Source organism: Chiloscyllium plagiosum, chromosome 25 (assembly GCF_004010195.1).
Source record: "Chiloscyllium plagiosum isolate BGI_BamShark_2017 chromosome 25, ASM401019v2, whole genome shotgun sequence".
Lineage (NCBI taxonomy): Eukaryota > Metazoa > Chordata > Chondrichthyes > Orectolobiformes > Hemiscylliidae > Chiloscyllium > Chiloscyllium plagiosum.
Window position 1 is genome coordinate 2,237,634 of NC_057734.1, and position 19,572 is coordinate 2,257,205.

The 19,572-nt window shown below is 41.5% G+C and overlaps 1 protein-coding gene across 1 annotated transcript in view; it reads left to right on the top strand.

Annotated features, from left to right (window-relative positions):
• The window catches only part of noc4l (nucleolar complex associated 4 homolog), a 39,873-nt gene that overhangs the window by 10,617 nt on the left and 9,684 nt on the right, over positions 1-19,572 (top strand). Inside the window, exons 3-12 of the mRNA XM_043715249.1 lie at positions 3,919-4,130; positions 4,315-4,422; positions 8,692-8,841; positions 8,930-9,032; positions 11,792-11,826; positions 12,990-13,040; positions 14,540-14,651; positions 16,333-16,393; positions 17,139-17,249; positions 18,867-19,030. Coding sequence (XP_043571184.1) covers positions 3,919-4,130; positions 4,315-4,422; positions 8,692-8,841; positions 8,930-9,032; positions 11,792-11,826; positions 12,990-13,040; positions 14,540-14,651; positions 16,333-16,393; positions 17,139-17,249; positions 18,867-19,030 — 1,107 coding nt within the window. The remainder of the gene's footprint in view (positions 1-3,918; positions 4,131-4,314; positions 4,423-8,691; positions 8,842-8,929; positions 9,033-11,791; positions 11,827-12,989; positions 13,041-14,539; positions 14,652-16,332; positions 16,394-17,138; positions 17,250-18,866; positions 19,031-19,572) is intronic.

Sequence of the window (19,572 nt, forward strand, 5' to 3'; positions counted from 1 at the left end):
TGGTCTCCTTCCTATCGGAAAGATGTTGTGAAACTTGAAAGGGTTCAGAAAAGATTTACAAGGATGTTGCCAGGGTTGGAGGATCTGAGCTACAGGAAGAGGCTGAACAGGCTGGGAGTGTCGGAGGCTGAGGGGTGACCTTATAGACGTTTACAAAATTATGAGGGGCATAGATAGGATAAATAGACAAAGTCTTTTCCCTGTGGTCGGGGAGTCCAGAACTAGAGGGCATAGGTTTAAGGTGAGAGGGGAAAGATATACAAGAGACCTAAGGAGCCACATTTTCACGCAGAGGGTGGTACGTGTATGGAATGAGCTGCTAGAGGATGTGGTGGAGGCTGGTACCATTGCAACATTTAAGAGGCATTTGGATGGGTATATGAATAGGAAGGGTTTGGAGGGATATGGGCCGAGTGCTGGCAAGTGGGACTAGATTGGGTTGGAATATCTTGCCGGCATGGACAGGTTGGACCGAAGGGTCTGTTTCCATGCTGTACATCTCTATGACTCTATATCTGCTGTTCTTAACTGGTCTGGCCTTATGTGACTCCAGATCCACTGCAAAGTGGTTGAGTCTTAACTACCCTCAAAAATGGTCTTTGCAAGCCACTCAATTCCATTCAACAGATGGCTTATCACTATCTTCTCTCAGACAACTAATGCTGGTCTCGTCAGTAAAGTTTGCATCCTGAGTTTTTTAAAATATCCATTCCTGAAATGTGGGCATTGCTGACGGGGCCTACATTTATTGCCTATCCTTAATTACTAAGAGGGCAGTTAAGCATCAGTCACATTGTCGTGGGTCTGGAGTCACATGTAGGCCAGACTAGGTGGGGACGGCAGTTCCATTTTCCCATGGCGGGATTTGAACCTGGGTCTCTGAATTAATAGTTTCTAACGATAATATCACTAGACAACCCCCAATTAAAATTGCCAATCTGGATTACAATAGCAGAATGATTTGTTCATAAATTGTATTAACACAAATTATTTTGATTTTCTTCCCAGCTTCTTCTTAATTCCTCCCCTGATTTTACTTCTGACAGTGAGAAAGTCTAGGACTCTAGCACCGTTGTCTTTAGGTCTTAGAGTCAGACCTTTCCAAAATGAGATTAGGAAGCACCTCCATACTCAAAAGAGTGCAGGAATTTTGAACTGTCTTCAGCAAATGGCAGGACTGCTCCAACAGCACTTTCCAATCCTGCTATCGATACCATCAAGAAAGGCAAGGATAGCAGATATTTGCCAACACCGCCCCCAGCAAGTATTGTCCAAGCCATTCACTTTTTTGGCTTGGAAATATTATCACCCTTCTTTCAGCATCACAGGGTCAAAATCCTGGAATTCCCTATCTAACAGCACTCTGGGTGTCCCTCAGCACGTGCAATGCAGTGGATCAAAAGGGCAGCTCATCACCACCTTCTTGAAGCTAATTAGAGGTGGCATTAAAAGGTGGCCCAACCAGTGACGCTCACATCCCATGAATGAATTTTAAAAAGATGCTTAATTCCTTGTGAAGCTGAGTTGGATTTTTGTTATCAAAAAACATTAAGGGATAATGAATAGAAGTGATTGTGTGCAGTTATATCGCAGATCAACCACAATTTCAGTGATTGGTAGAATAGGCCTGAATGGCTTCTTCTGGTTCTAATGTTCCCATCTTTCCCTTCAGTCCTGGTGGGGACTAAATTTTATCATGCTTTCTTGTGCAGTACTGAGAGAGATTGACCAGAGATGAGAAATATCTAAGCAGCACGTACTAGGGACCATCATTCTGCCTGTACGCAATGCTTAAAGTTGCTCTTGAATGTTCTGTTTCTCTGCCGTGCCTTATAGATCAACAGTGCATTATTTGAAATGGTGCAGTTACCTGAGAGAATATAGCTGTGCTTACATAAACACTAAATTAACTCTGGCCAGAACCCAGATGCATAGTTAGCCCAAGTCCAACCTGATATGTAGGGGAAATATACAGTTCGTAAAAATAGCAGGGTAAACTTCAGTGTATGTACCTGGAACCTCTGTAGGTAAAACTTTAAACCTGATTGTTAAATGCTCCCCTGTGTATTCTCATATTTTGAGTCCTAAGCCAAGCATCCAACTCAAATGTTCTGCATTATTGTTAAGACTCTGACAGGAGCAATAGATATTTTCTAATCAACCTTCTAATCTAATCAAAAAAACTTTTTCAGAGATTTTATTATACATCTCTGGAGCAGGTGGGACTTGAAAGCAGCTCCCCTGGCTGAGAGTTAGGGACAGTACTACATGCAATGAAAGCTGACAGGAGAAATTGTGCTGTTAACTATGCTCCATTACTCTGTGGAGATCCCCAAACATGTACATGTCCAGTTAAAGCATTGACTTGTTTTCAGAGAGCAGGAGAGTGTTGCACCCTTGCAAAGCTCTGAACTACCAAGCGGTTTTTCTTTTCTAGGAGTGAGAGAGGGGTCTGTCTTTGCCGCAAGCTTTTTGGAGATCTCTCTCTTCAATTGCCCCGCCATTCAGCCTGTGGCAAACAGAGCCTAACAGTCTAAAAGCAGAAACTAGGCCACCTGCCGCTCACGGTTATTTCCATTGTGTTGTCTCACAAAAAGTTAAAGAAAAAATCAATTTCGGAACTGCTTTTCCAAAGGTCACTTGAATAAATACAACTCAACACATTTCCACTTTTGACTTTGAGTTCTAAACAGTCACATAGTAAACTCTCTGCACCCCAGTCACTATCCAAAATCTTTCCAGCTTTCTTTCCCAGAAAAAATGGATGTGGTCCTAACAATGTGTTAGCACAGCCCCTGAGAGTTTTGTACCATCTTGAGCACTGGGTGATTTAGCTGCTATAAGATTGAACTCCGAATGGGGATACTGCTGATTGTTAGGTCTAGATTAGAGTGGTGCTGGAAAGCACAGCAGGTCAGGCAGCATCCGAGGAGCAAGAAAATCGACATTTCAGGCAAAAGCCCGAAACGTTGATTTTTCTCTCCTCGGATGCTGCCTGACCTGCTGTGCTTTTCCAGCACCACTCTAATCTAGACTATGGATTCCAGCATCTGCAGTCCTTCTTTTTACCATACTGCTGATTGTAGCTATTCTTATCAGGAGATCTGCTGTTATGGTATGACACACTCTCTGTCTTGCTCCATTTTCTCACGCACTGTCACTCATATGCACCACTTTGTGACATCCGTCACACGTCTCAGTCTTGAATCGACCCCGCTTTCTGCTGTTCTTCAGAAGAAATCTCTGACCAAACAGCCAAAGTACTGACATTTCCTTTTCTGAAGGTCAGTTTTCAGGGATTCTTTTTGCTCTTGAATTTCTAACATCTTTTCATTTGTTTTATGGTCTCTACATGGAATTTTTAGTACCTCTTCTAGATTTTTCTTGATCTGTGACATTTTGTAAAGCCTCTTCTGATTCTGTGTTGTCACCATACCACAAGTTTATGCTTCTCCAATTGTTCTCCTCTGGAAGTACATCGCAAGTCAGTTCTGTATACGGATTGAATAAATTTGGTGACAGTGCACAGCTTTATTGAACTCTGACCTGCCTCTTTTCTAGCCTAATACTGAGGGTTTGGTCCCACTGTAAGCTCAAGATATATGTCCACATGCCACATTTCAGCAGCACATCTATTAACTTTTAGCAGCATTGATCAAATGCTTGCTGATAGACGATGCATGTGTAAATAAAAGCAACATACTGCATTTGCTGGAAATCTGAAACAAACAGAAAACGCTGGAATAACTCTGTTTCTGGCAGACTCTAGAGAGAGAGAAAAACAGAGTTAATGTTGAGTTCTGTATAACCTTCCTTCTGGAGAACTGTTTTTCCCTCCCTGCCAATACTGCCAGAACTCCTGAATTTCTCCAACATTCTGTGTTTGAAATATATGTAAATGTATGGTTTTGTTTCTAGGTATTTGTCAAAAGGTTGATCTTAGGTTAAATATCTCTTCACTTATTCCTATTCCAGGTCCAAATACAACTGTGTTCCACCAGTTTCTGCTTCAGATGTGGGGATGCGCAGAAACAGAAAACATAGGTCCAGTTACTGATATGGAATTAGTTTATAATTTGAATTCCACCAACTGTGTCTACTTTTTATATTCAGTAGTGGATCGGATTATAGTATGATGCATTTAAGTGCAATTTGTGGTAAAATGTAACTTGTCAGTTTGGTGGCTTGCACTGTCACTTTTTTCAATATTTCCCCAGGATGTGGGTGCCACTGGCCAGAGCAGCATTAGTTGCCTGTACGTGATTGTTTGCACCATAGTGGAAACATATTCACTCCTGACTGCTTTCTCCCCAGGAAGTGGCACTCTGCACATTGATGAAATTTGTTCAGGCAGAAGGAAGATGGCCCCTTGACAGATATGAAGACAATGAGTGGAATATCTTTCCGCAAGGGCTGTTAAAGGTGAGTCGTGATTCCAAGTGGGTGCACCCTTTACTGGGTAGGCTTGGACTGTAGGTCCTGTGCATGGTAGAAAAAGGAAGTGGAGACAGCGCGTGATGTTATGCTACTGACTGCAGAACTGCAGCAGGCACCAGTGGGTGATGAGCATTCAGCCTTTCCCATCTGTTACAAACCTTGACTTGAAATACCTCATTGATCTGTTCTCTGCTGCTATCCATATTCCCAGGTACCTCCAGGTACGATCACTCCTTGATCACTTGTGCTTCTTGATACCAGTCTCACAGTCTCCTTCTGCCATTTTGTGTGCTGTATCACGGACAAAGTGGGAATAGTGATGAATTGAAATTATGATTGCTTTGCCTCCTTTAAGACTGAGATTTTTAGCTTTTGTTAAGATTTACTCCTTTTTAGCCTGCCCCTAGCCTAAGGTAGGCTGAAGAGTGGTCCCCAAGCCCTAGTTTTCAAATTTCAGTTTTTGAAATAGACCTATGGCAAAATCCTTTAAAGTGAAGTCAGTGGTAGGGTTTGTTAACAGAGCTCTCAAGTTGCAGGAAATTGCTGCCATACTCCATATACATAGACAAGCAGTCAGAAAATTAAGGAAAGCTGGAAATAAGATATATTCTAAATTTCAAATTTTCATAAATCGAGAGGTGTTTTTAAAAATAGTTTGCGTGAGTTGCAACATCCTGGAGGTCACGCTTAACAATAGCTTCCTCAGTAAAAACCCAAAGAACTGCGGATGCAGTAAATCAGAAACAAAAAACAGAAATTGCTGGAAAAGCTCAGCAGGTCTGGCAACATCTGTGCAGAGAAATCAAAGTTAAGAAGAATCACTGGACCCGAAATGTTAACTCTTCACAGATGCTGTCAGACCTGCTGAGCGTTTCCAGAAATTTAAGTTTTAGGTTCCTCGACAAGCTGGGCCCAGTGGTGTTTCCTTCTCACAGGCAAAGAGTTGGTTTCTTTCCAGTCAGCAACTTGGAGACAGAGGTGTGAGGTCCAAAGCAGGCTGCCACCTCAGCCTGGAGACCACCTGTTCTGTGGATAGACAGCAACTCGCTTAGAATCCCAGAATTGTACGTTTAAACACTTCAGCAAGCTCGCTTTTCACTCAGGTGACAAGGACAGCCATTTCAAGTCATCCTTGCTCATCTCAGGCTAACTGAAAGGTCACAGAGTCACACAGAATGGAAACAGACTCTTCAGTCCAACCAGACTGTGCTGAACATGATCCCAAACTAAATCCCACCTGCCAGCTCCTGCCCATATCCCTCCAAACCTTTCCTATTCATGTACTTATCTAAGTGTCTTTTTTACATTGTAATTGTGCCCACATCCACCACCACTCCAACAAGCTCATTCCACATTTGAACAACCCGCTGTGTAAAAGATTTGCCCCTTATGTCTTTTTAAAATCTGTCTCCTCTCTCCTCTCTCTTCTCACCATAAAAATGTACCCCCTTGTATTGAAATCCATTAACTCTATCTATACCCCTCATTATTTTATCAACTTCTATCAGGTTACTTCTCAACCACCTATGCTCCAGTGAAAAAGTCCAAGCATATGTAGCCTCTCCTCATAACTCAAGCCTTCTATAGCCAGCATTGTCCTGGTAAATCTATTCTAAACCCTCTCCAGCTTAATAATATCCTTCCTATATCTGGGTGACCAGAACTGGACACAGTAATCCAGAAGAACTCAACATGATTTCCCAACACCTATACTCAAAGGACTGAACAATGAAGGCAAGTGTGCCAAATGCCTTTTTAACCACCCTGTGCAGACTTCAAATATTCATGTACCTGCACCCTTAGGTCCCTCTGTTCTACAACACTTCCCAAGGCCCTACCATTAATTGTTTAAGCCCTACCCTTGTTTGTTGTACCAAAATGCAATATCTCACATTTATCCAGATTAAACTCCATCTGCCATTTTTCAGTCCATTGACCCATTTGATCAAGATCCCTTGGTAGTCTTAGAAAACCTTTGGATGGCACGGTGGCTCAGTGGTTAACACTGCTGCCTCACAGCACCAGGGATCTGGATTCGATTCCTGCCTCAGGCGACTGTGTGGAGTTTGCACATTCTCTCTGTGTCTGCTTGGGTTTCCTTCGGGTGCTCTGCTTTCCTCCCACAATCCAAAGATGGGCAGGTTTGGTGAATTGGCTATGTTAAATTGCCCATAGTGTTAACTGCATTAGTCAGAGGGAAATATAGGATAGAGGAATGGGTCTGGATGGGTTAGTCTTCAGAAAGTCAGTGTGGACTTGTTGGGCCAAAGGGCCTGTTTCTATACTGTAGGGAATCTAATCTAACTATCTACTCTGTCACAATTTTGGTGTAATCCGCAAACTTAGTAAGGTTGTTAAGCTTACTTCCTCCATCAATGTTTTCCACTGTGAAGTGGTGACTTTAAGGTAACTTTAGAAGCAATAACACTCATTTCAGCATGTTCACTGTTGAATTATCTCTTTGTCCAGAGCTATTTGAAAGCAAGCATCTCGTCTTCAGTTACTTTTTGCAGCTTTGGCTGTTATCTATGTGATATAGGGGGTTCAGATACTTCTGGAAATATGATTGTGTGCTCACTCTCTGCCCTTTTTGCAGTCCAGCGCGGTTATCCATTTTTAAAAGAAACAGAAATTAACCACATAAGTATGGAACAAAATACAGTTTTCTTTAGGCTTTCTGTTCATGCCTTCTGGCCATTAGAGTGTGAAGGAAGTTAGTGTGACTTCTGACTAACCTATCACAGCAATAAGCACAACCCCGGGGATTTCACCAGAAAGGATGTGTGTTATTTGATTTATATCATTTACAACCAAATAGCTAGTGCCAGAACAATCTCACTTTGATTGTTACATGTGAGTTCCTGTGTCCTGATTTTTGAAAAGATGCAAAGAGGAAAGTCAAACTGAATTTTAATAAAAATAAAAGTTGCAGAAAATATACACAGCAGGCCTGGCAGCAACTGTGGAGAGAGAAACCATTACAGTTTCAAGTTGAATATGACTTATTTGGGTGTTTCCAGTGCTTTCTGTTTTTGTTAGAGACTTCCAGCATCTGCAGTACAGTGTATTTGGTTTTTATTCATTTCCGTTTAGTCTGAGGATCTATTGAAATGTCTTAACTGCTGTTTGAGGGGCTACATCAGAGCAGGGTGGTATTTGTTAGGAAATGGATAACCTGTTAGAGTCATCGAGATTCAGAAAATGGCTCTTCGGCCAACGGCTGTTTTACGAGTTCTTTCTGTTGATTTGCGAACTTGAAGGTCAGAAACCAAACCCATAGAGAAGTGTTATTTGCTCCAATGTCTTGCGGATCGCTTGAGTGGTTTGCGTTATCATAGGGTGGTGCCTGAGGTTGATGGTGTGGGTCAGCGCTAAGAGTACAATTGGATTATGTTTACTCCTTTGCATGAAACCTGACCCAGTTGTAAGGGTGGAGAATGAGTTGAGGTTGAGAGCAATGACTTGCTTTCTCACTTTGGGGTGATGTTCACTAAACTGTTTCTAGTATGTACTTGCTGTTTGCATGGGTCCACATGTTAATAACGAGTAATACTAAAATTGTATATCTCCAGAATCCAAAACTGTCATCTGGGTAGTATATTCAGCCTCTGGTATTGATTCCCTTATTTGTGGTAAGACACTTTCATTCAACACTCAGTGAGCTCACTGGCCCTACATTGGCTCCCACTGAAGCAATACCTTGATTTTAAAATTCTTAAAGCCCTCCAGGGCTTTACCTTTGTTTCACTAAATTCTCCCAACTCCAGAACTGCCATAGATCTCTGAACTCCTCCGTAGCTGACCTTTTTCCCCCGATTTTAATCACTGTGCCATTGGAGACCATGCCTTTGGCTGCCTGAACACTGAGCTCTGGAAATGATCTCCTTCTTTAGAACATTCTTTCAAACCTACGTATTGACCAATCAGACCCAATACCTCTTTTGTTTGGCTCAGTGTCTACACTGGTTGTGTAATGCTCCTTTGAAGCTTGTTGGAACATTTTAATACACAGAAGATCCTGTAAAATAAGTTCTTACAATGGTGGTGGAAAATGCTGCTAAACTAACTAAAGCAGTTGCTGCCCATTTCTCCCTGTCCTCCTCCCTTCCTGAAGTGTCCCAGGATGTCTCATTTTGATAGGCATTGTTTAGATAAAAGATCTCATTTGTAAAGTCAATTTGCTGAGTCTATATTTCTTGTTTTACCACCTTCAGCTTCTGTTTTTAACTTTCACCAATGTCTGTTCCCTTTCAGTTGCTTGTGGACAATTTGCTTCAGATTGAAAGAGATACTTTGTCCCTACTGTCTCGATTTCAGGAGTACATGGAGTATGAGGATGTGAGATATTACGTCATGGTTTACGCTGTTGATAATATCTCAAGAATAATGCAGAATTCGAAAGGGGTAAACTTTCGGTCTTTATGTTCTGCTATGTTCCGAATCTGAACAAGCATCATTGCTATTTAATCATTTGTCCATCATCTCTTTCTAGGATTTGCTTCCAGTTTATCAACAAAACACATTTTGTCTTTTGTCTTTAATTCGCATGCCAGCTGAGCAGAAAGAACTCTCAAACTTCCTCGTGAAGCAACAAAGTAAGTCTCATTGAATATAGAAGAAGGGTTACCAAGGAATGTATGTTGGACTTTCCAAAACCTGTGGTTGCTGAGGGAGAGGTAGGGCCAGTCAGTTAAAAATTTCAAGACCCACTTTGCTGGTTAAGGATATTCAAGAGTTTACAGAGATCAGGTGAGTGAATGGATACAGGATATATGTCAGCCATTAATCAAATGGCAAAGGAGGCTTGAATGTTACTTCCTTATTTCTGTGATCCTCCAAGGCCAGCATATCCTTCCTTATATATGGAGTCCAAACCAAATGCGGTTTGATCAGAGCCTTGTACAGCCTTAGCAGTACATCCCTCACTGTACACTTGGAGGTGCTTACAGCACAGAGACTATTCCTGTGCCAATCAACAAGGATATGACTACGCAAACCCCATATTCTAGATTTTGGCTCGTAGCCCTGGAGATTATGGCAATACAAATGAATATCTCAATGCTGCTTAAATGTTATGAGAGTTTCTGACTCAAGCACATTTTCAGACAGTAAGATCCTGATCCTCACCACTTCTAGGTGAAACAACTTCTCCTAAACTCCCCTCTTAAATTTCTACCTTTTACCTTAAGTCCATTCCCCTAATTAGTGACCCCTCTACTCAAGGAAAAGTGTCTTTCTTTCCATTCTGTCTATGCCCCTCATAGTTTCTGTCAGGTCTCCTGTCAAACTTCAGTGCTCCATTTGGGCGGCACGACGGCTCAGTGGTTAGCACTGCTGCCTCACAGCGCCAGGGACCCGGGTTCAATTCCAGCCTTGGGTGACTGTGTGGAGTTTGCACATTCTCCCCATGTCTGTGTGGGTTTTCTCCATGTGGAGAAAATGAGGTCTGCAGATGCTGGAGATCAGAGATGGAAATGTGTTGCTGGAAAAGCGCAGCTTCTTCCCGACCTCTCCGCCCCCACCCCAATCTGTCCTATCACCCTCACCTTGACCTTTTTCCACCTATCACATTTCCGACGCCCCTCCCCCAAGTCCCTCCTCCCTATCTTTTATCTTAGCCTGCTGGACAAACTTTCCTCATTCCTGAAGAAGGGCTAATGCCCGAAACGTCGATTCTCCTGTTCCCTAGATGCTGCCTGACCTGCTGCGCTTTTCCAGCAACACATTTCCATCTCTTTTCTCCATGTGCTCCAGCTTCCTCTCACAATCCAAAGATGTGCCGGTTATGGTGAATTGCGCATTGTTCAGAGATGAGAAGGTTAGGGGCATTAGACACAGGCAAATGTAGGGGAATGGATCTGGGTGGGTTACTCTTCAGAGGGTCAGAGGCTGAAGGGCCTGTTTCCACATTGAAGGGATTCTGTGAAATTCTATGAAAATAATCTCAACCTGTACAACCTTTCCTCAAGCTCAGACCCTTCCTCAACATCCTCTCTGGCGCAATCACATCCTTCCTACGATGTGGTGACCAGACTGTACACAATGCACCCAGTTGTGGCCTAACCAACATTTTATACACTTTCAGCATAACCTTCCTGCTCTTGTATTCTGTGACTCAGTTAATGAAAGTAAGAATCCTATATGCCTTCTTAACTGCCTTAACTATCTTCCTTTAGGGATCTTTGGATATGCACACCAAAGTGCCTCTGACCTACAGTACTTTCTAGGGTGCCACCAGTCACACTGTAATCCCTTGTTTTGGTAGCCTTTCCAAAATCCATTACCTTGCACTTTTCCGGTTTGAGTTCAGTTTGCCAGTGCTCTGCACCACTGACCAGTCTGTTGATATTCTCCTGCAGCTTACTGCCATCTTCCTCACTATTTGCCACCCTACCAATTTTCGTGTCACTTCTTGATTGTATCACCCAAATTTGAAACTAAGTCATTAAGGTACACCACAAGCAGCAGGGGGACCCCTTGCCCATGCCTTTGAGCTCTGTGGAACCCCATAGGAAACAGAATTCCAGTCACAGAAGCATCCTACTGCTATCATTCACTGCTTCATTCCTCTCTGCATTTGGAACCAATGAGCTACTTTGCCTTGGAGTTCATGGGCTGTTAACTTTCTAGCCCAGTCTGCCATGAGGAATCTTATCAAAAGCCTTACTAAAGACTATGTAGACCATATTGAATGCATTACCCTCATCAACACTCCTGGCTACCTCAAAATATTTGATCAGATTTTTCAAGCACGACCTTCCTTAACACATCCATACTTATTGTCCCTGATTAATCTGTCGTTCTCCAGAGGAAAATATATTCTATTTCATCTTACCAGCTCTGGTATTTTAAAAGAGAATCTTGCAGGGCGTTCATGTCCTAGCATTGTTTGAGCCAGCTTCTTTGTCAGTGTGGTGGTTTTGAAGTGTGGTGGTTGCCACCGTGATGTGGAGAAAGCTGGAAAGTCTGAATTAGGCTGGTCCTCAAAGTTGCCTTCTTGCTTCGTTTCAGGGGAAGTCAGTCTGAGGTTATCCAGGCTCCCATCAAAATCTCTTTGGTGTTCTGCCTGAATAACAATGGTGTTACCGTGCCCAAGATGGAATGCTCAATTTTTTTTTAAACTTTCTGTGGGAGGAGCAGTTCAGTTAGTACAATGTCTACAAGTTCCTGAATTCTAGTTCAAGCCTAGTCCAAGACAATAATGTGAAAATCTCTTCCATGCAGGTAGTAGGGGACCATTGTGCAGTATAGGTTTAAAATAATGATGTTTGTTTTGCTGAAATTGTTTGGTTGTGCTGTAATGGATGTTTCAGTTTGCAGGAAGATATTAATGCTGCAACCTTTCTGCTTACAGGTAAACACACAGAATGGAAGGCGGCCAGACTGAAGGTGCTTTTTGAATGTAGTATGCCCTCAATTTGACACACGGAGTCCAAAGCCATTTCCCTTTCTGATCCAAATACAGAGACTGCTGTTGAGAATAAATCACTGGGTTCAGGAGATTAAAAACACCATTACCTCTTGTACAGATCTGTCCACCATGTTCTCCTGGATAATGGACTTTACTAGTCATTTATAAGGTCTTTTAGGTCACTGCGCTGCATTGGCTTTGTTTGATCACTGTGACGTTGTTCAAGTTCCGTTAAAAACTCTCTGACTCTTCCAAGTATCTACCATTCTCAAGATTTCTTTAATGACTTTTCATTGCAAAATGCATATTTTTAATGGAAGCATAATCCCCTTCCCCTTTGAAAAACAAGTAAGTTAAAGTGAGTGTATAAAATTCCATCCTCAGCAGGAAAATGTAAATGCATTAGGGTGCAGAAAAAGAAACAGGAGAATGGTTCTAGGGATATGGAACTTAGTTACATAGAAATATTTCAGAAGCTGGGACTGTATGCAGAAGAGGAGACTTGACTGCTTTGGTCAAAATTAACAGAGGCCGAGACAGGGTAGGTGGGCAGAAACCATTCTTATTGGTGACAGGGTCAAGAAACAGAGGACAGCAGTTCAAGGTGCTTGGTAAAAGAAGCAACGATGAGATGAGAATAAAGTTTTTTTTTTAAAAAAATTGAATGATTAGAATGTGAAATGCACTGCCTCGGAGTTTCGTTGATGCAGCTTCACTTGTAGCATTTAAAGAGGAATTGGATAATTATCTGAAGAGGAACAAATTGCAGTGAAAAGCGGGTGGCTAGACAGTGAAACTAACTTGAGTTTCTTCTGAAGAGAATTAACACAGACATTATGGATCAAATGGCTACTTTCTGCGCTGTCACCATTTTACGATTATTGCAACTGCACTGCCTAAGCCAATTTTCCAAGCATCATTTGGAATAAATTAATTCCTTGTTTATTGGGGACTTCTGGCTTTAAGAAAGATGGGAAATGAGAAACCCCATTGGTCCTGTGCTACCATCAATGATGAAGTGTGAATGTATGGTGGAATGAACTAGTTAAATGCTGTTGGGCCAATCTGAGGAAGTAATTGTGTACTTAGCAAGGGCTGACTTCATTATATCTTTTACAAATTTCCATTTTTTTGTTAACAGGAACACAGAAGAGTGTTTGAGCGACTGTGGCTGGCATTCCTCAGACAAAAGGTATGTTTCTTCCAAAAAAAACTGTTCAAGTTTTCTTTAACTGCTTCGCTGATTGTGGTTTAGATTGTGGTTTAATTTCACACATCCTCCACATCTTCAGTGTGTCAGCACTTAGGTGGCTCATACTCCAATCCTGTTCCAGCAGTTGACATACTATTAAGTATTTTGGGGACAATCAAACTATTCACTTTGCAACACAATGATATTGCGAAGTTTTTATAGAACTTAACAGACCATTGGGTTCAGGTTGTCCTTTGAGGATGTATGTGCTCCACATAAGTTTCTGTCTGCCTCTTCAACATATCATTCTGTTTGTTTCTCCCACTTGTCCTTGAACACCCCCCTTCACTTCCCTCAACACTTATGACCTCTTTGTCAAGAGAACTACCTGTTCAGTCTTGGTAGATATGATGTCTCAATTTTTGGGTCATATTTGTGAATCGTTTATACACTTTCCCCAGTGTCTCTGTAACCTTGTTTATCAAATGAAGACCAGAACTGAGCACAGTGCTTCTAATGTTTTGTAACTAAGATTCAGTTCACATATAGCATTGCTTCTTGTGGTGTCCTCTGAATCTGTCACATTGTAGAGTGAAGGTGTATTAGTGAATGTTATTAATTGAGACATTCTTATGGGCTTCAGCCTTCCTTTCAAATCTCCCTTGCAAACAAAGCTGTGCCAAGTTTTAACCCTGTGATTTAAGATTATTGATGGTGAATAGTGTTCAGTTTACATTTCTGCAAGTGGTTGATCTGTTATTTTGAAACTGACAGGTGCTTTAAGCCGTAAACAGGATGTGTATTGCTCTTGTGCTGTATCACAGAACTCTAGGTGGTGATTATATTGCAATCGTTGTGGGAAGTAGGTGTTTTACAAAGATATTATAAATCTCTTTTGATAGAAAAAATGTATTCTTTGTAAATACTTGTGGATGAGGTGAAGTCGGGAGTGTTGTGAACTACAGTGAAAGAGCAGGAGGAGTGGAGCTAATTAGCAGTTTTGGAGATTTTGTGTAGGCACAGTTAGCTGAATGGCTTCCTGTGCGGCAAGATTCTAGCATAAAATTTCTTGCCAGTTTCATTCAAATTGCTATCCCCAACTCTCTAGCCATGCTGCTATCAAATTGCTTGCTAGTTCATCCCTCATCGTATTGGGGCCTGACAGTAGCAATTAAATGTGCAACCTCATAATGAAGATTTCTGAAGAAGGGTCACTGAACCCAAAATGTTAACTTAACTCCGGTTCTCTCTCCACAGCTGCTGCCAGACCTGCTGAGTTTCTCCAGCAATTTCTGATTTTGTCTGTTACAGATCTCCAGCATCCACAGTTCTTTGTTATATATGAGAGAGCTTGTTTTTTTTTTAAGAACTCTTTGGATTGAGTTGCACATCACTTGTGGCAGGAAGTCTTTGTTGTGCCATAGATAAAGAAAATCCAGCAACAAGTATGAAATATTACTAAAGATTTGAAACAGAATGTCACTCATTTTCTTCAACAGCTATCAACTAATCTTTATAAGAAGGTGCTGGTGATTTTGCATGAGTCCATTTTGCCACACATGAGCAAGCCGACCCTGATGATTGACTTCCTTACCGCTGCTTACGACATAGGTATGTGACCAAGGCTGTAATTTTTAAACAAAAACCCAGTCCTAGTCATTCATTCATTTTGGCGTCTCTGGTATTGAACATAATCAGCATCTTCGTCCTTACAGTGAGGAATGAGCTGCACTGTCCAGTTTCTCACTACACAGAAGCGCAGTTTGGAAATGCAACACCAAAGTCCCTTATTTTGTAAATCACACCACCTCCCCTTGCGCTGGAATGGAAAGTGAGTCTCTATGCACTGCCACAATTCCTACATTACAGCAGCAACTGCATTTCAAAAGTACTTTGGAGGTATAAGTCATTTAGAGTCAAAGAGGCTTACAGCATGAAAACAGGCCCTTCGGCCCAATTTATCCATGTGATTTCACAATTAATGTAGTCAAATTTGCCTGTGTTTAGTCCATATCTATCAATACCTATCCCACCATAGTGGGCGGCACGGTGGCACAGTGGTTAACACTACTGCCTCACAGCGCCAGAGACCCGGGTTCAGTTCCTGCCTCAGGCGACTCTCTGTGTGGAGTTTGCACATTCTCCTCTGGGTGCTCCGGTTTCCTCCCACAGTCCAAAATAATGTGCAGGTTAGGTGAATTGGCCATGCTAAATTGCCCTGTAGTATTAGGTGAAGGGACAAATGTAGGGGAATTGGTCTGGGTGGGTTACGCTTTGGCGGGTCGGTGTGGACTTGTTGGGCCGAAGTAATCTAAAAAAATCCATGTATCCTTTCAAATGTTTCTTAAATGAAACAATAATACTCCACCATTACGTCTGGTGGCCCATTCCAGACAATTACCACCCTCAGTGTGAAGGAATTGCCTCATAGGCCTTTTTGTATCTCTCCCCCCTACCTTAAACCCATGCCCTCTAGATTTGTACTACCGTATCATGGGGAAAACCTATTGGCTATCTACCCTATCTATGCATTTCGATTTTATAGGTTTTAAGACCATAGAGGTCTGTAAAGACACTTTGCGATGTCCGAGGGAGAAATGGCAAGCGTTATTTAAACACGTGTTTTTTGTGACAGCTCTCATTGTAGAGGGGACATAGTGGCATTGTCACTGGACTTTTTATCCAGTAGCCTAGGCTAAAGACGTGGTGACATGGTTTGCAATCTAAACACAGCAGCTGCTGGAATTGGAAGTCAGTTAATGAACTTGGAATGGAAAGTGAGTCTTTGTGATGGGAACTATCTTCAAATGCTGTAAAAACCTGTCTCCTCTAATTTCCTTTTTGGAAGTAAATCTGCCATCTTTACCTGGTCCAACCTACATATCGCTCCAAACTCCTATCAGTGTGGATGACTTATACCCAGCCTGTAAAGTAGCCCTGGCAAGCCACTCAGTTCTGCGGCAATTAGGGATTGGCAGCAAATGCTGGCCTTGCCAGTGATTCCCCACATCCCATCAAAGAATTGAGAAAGCTGACAGGTTGACATCTTGTTACATTGGTTTCTGCCTCCTCCCACATTATAAAGCCTTTGCAATGCTGTCTTTGTTCACTTGTCCATTTTTGTTTTGAAAATCCTGATTGATGTTCTTGTTCTCTAAGCAATGTGCTTTCCTGTATCCCACAATAAGAGCAGGTCACTAACATTCCAGCTGGACTGAGTTTTGTTGTCCAGTTTGTTCACTCTGCCCTTTGATGGTTGAAATAACATTGTTTGTATCTTTGTCTTTTGCAGGAGGAGCCATTAGTCTACTTGCCTTGAATGGACTCTTCTATCTTATTCATCACCATAACCTGTAAGTTTCTATGCCTTGTTAGATAGGAACAATTAATAAACCTGGGCTCTACCTCCTGGTGAAGTTTTGCCTTTTTATACATAAAGGCGAGGATTATTGATTTGACCTGGTGAGAATGTGAGCTTTTGCTAATAGTGCAACTCAAAAATGTATCACTCCTATATATTGTATGTGTATACGGTCAGTGTGAAGTTTATGATAAGAACTATTAGCATGTGTATAGTAAGCATGAAGATTGAATGAAGTGTGCATGGTCATATACAGTGGATGTGTGTCCTTATGTATATTTTGAGTGTACTGTGTATTGTTTGAATTTGAGTAATCATATGGATTCCTTGAGTGTAATTATCCATGTGTAGTCTCTGTATGTGCACAGTCTGTGACTTTCTGCTATTCCTGTCTGTGTATTTCCTATGTGCATGTCTATGTATGAGTGTATACATACTCTGCGTGGTGTGTGTGTGTATATGCACACAGGTTGTCTGCACCTGTGCAGAGGTGCCATTGAAAACAGTTTCTCATTGTTCACTGGGAAAACCCATCCTAATTAGAAGGCAACATTTGAAAAAAAACCATTTCACCTTCAGCTCTTCGATATTCCGATCCTTTAACGTTCAAAGCTGCAGTTAATTGCTTAAGAATATTCATAATTGTAAAACATGCTTTGCCGAAGGATCTAAGTAGCTCTTTAAAGTTATTTTTCAAATTTTATAATTTTTGTTTGTTTTATTTTGTATGTGTGTAGAGAATACCCAGACTTTTACAAAAAGCTCTATAGTTTGCTGGACCCGTCTGTGTTGCATGTGAAGTACCGAGCACGATTCTTCCACCTTCTCAATGTGTTCTTGTCTTCAAGGTCAGTATTTACATCTACGTGGCCCAACAGTAACCTCCTGTTTTAGCTTTTCTACTTTAAAATGTCAACAAGTTCTAAGCCGCATTACTAAACTTTGTATATTCGATTATCTTTCTACAAATTTCTGATGATACAAGGAGATAAAATCTGTTCAAACACCTTTGAGGTAACTGGTTGTTTTCCGCAAGTTCATTATTTTTCTCCTTGCATTCAATGCATGTTTACCCTGCTTCTAACTTTTAATGTAGCTCCCTTCACCCCACCATTAGTGATGATGGCTTCAATTGTTTCACTCAATTCTTTGACATTTATGTCCAATCCTCTCTGCTTTCTTATAACCCATCTTTTCTGTAAACTCTTGATAAGTTGTCTGTCTGCAGCTTGGTACTTAGGCATTTCTGTTCATGGAGCAGAATCAAGCAGCGAAGGAGGTGATTTAGTCAAATGTGCCTGTGCAAACTCACTGAAAGAGCCTGCTGTATCCCTATAACACTTCAATGTTTTTTCTTCTGCAAGTATTTATCCAATTCCTTTTTTGATCTGAAACCTTTGCAGCATAGATCATAACAATTTACTTGTGTAAAATAATATTTTTGTTATCTTGTGCCATTTTTGTTTTGTCAATGAGTTTAAAGCTGTATCATCTAGTCACCAATCCTTCTACCAGTGAAAACAGTCATTTTCTATATAATTGATCAACTCTGATCACTTCTGGTACCTTGAACAATCTTTGTCTATTTACCAAAAAAAGAGTTACCAGGATGTTGTTGGGAATGGAAGATTTGAGGTATAAAAACAGACTGGAAAGGCTGGGACTTTTTTCACTGAAGGGTAGGAGGTTGAGAAATGACTTAGAGGTTTATAAAATCAAAGGGGACACATTTAAGGTGAATGACAAGAGTCTTTTTCCTGGGTTGGGCGTGTTCAAATCTTTTTTAAGAAAGATTTAAAAAGGAAATGGGGCAGCTTTTTTACATGGTTTGTGTGAGGAATTAACTGCCAGAGGAAGTGGTGGATGTGGGTACAAATGCAGCGTTTAAAAGACATGTGGGCTACACCCCAGAGTTCTAAAGAAGCTAGCTGAAGAGATAGTGGAAGCGTTAGTGGTGATCTTTCAGGAATCGCTAGATTCAAGGAGGATCCCAGAGGACTGGAAAATGCTGGATTGAACAGTCTCCTTGTGTGCTGTAAATCTTTCATGCTCCTCTGACTTTGACTTCCTCTTGAAAGACAAAACGTATGGCATTGGAAAAGTACAGCAGGTCAGGCAGCATCCGAGAATCAGGAGAGTCAGCGTTTCGGGCATAAGCCTTTCATCAGGAATTTAAAATCCTGATGAAGGGCTTATGCCCGAAATGTAAACTCTCCTGCTCCTCAGATGCTGCCTGACCTGCTGTGCTTTTCCAGCACCATACTCTCGGCTCTGATCTCCAGCATCTGCACTCCTCACTTTCTCCTTCCTCCTGAAAGTGCAGTGCCCAGAATCGGACACAACGCTACAGTAACGGTCTAGCCAATGATTTATAAAGATGCAGCACAATGTGGTGCTCTTAGATTTCTGAATCTTTACTTGTGTATGGACCAGCATGTGTTTGATTTTTCTTTTCCTTTATCTAGCCATTTGCCAGCGTATCTTGTGGCAGCATTTAGCAAGCGTTTATCTCGCCTGGCATTAACCTCCCCACCTCAGGCCCTTCTGATGCTCATTCCGTTCATCTGTAACCTAATCCGTCGGCATCCATCGTGCAAGCTTCTTATTCATAGGTCCAATCAACCTCAAGGTAACTGCTTCTCTTACTCTCATTACAGCTACTGTGAATTAGCTGCAGTAAAATGTATCGTACCTGCATTCTGATGGCATGTTTTGCAGGTGTAAATTTCAATTTAATAGAAGCTGAGGAACCTGTTAGTGATGACACAGAAACCAGAGGCTTTTCATTGGTCTTCAATAATTGGGTTAGATTTGAACTCCTGTCATTAACTCATGAGGAAGTTAAAGTTGAGTTGGGCTTCAAGACTGAAGATATTGAAGGGTAGAATTTCTACAGAGATGCACTCCCTAAAAGGGAGGTAATGATTTTATCGAATCTGAACAAGGGACAGATTAGAATTAAACCTAGAAGGAAAAAAATCTTAAAGTGCTAAATGAAGGTCATTCAGTCTGTTGTGTTTGTTTGAAAGACTTATCCGATTTAGTTCCATTTTGTCCTTATCGTGTATTCAAGTAACTAATTTAGGGTGATGCGTTTTTTTTCTCTGTGTATTTTGTGAGCATTGCTATCTATGCCAGGATTTGTTACCTATCCCTAACTGCCCTGTGTGG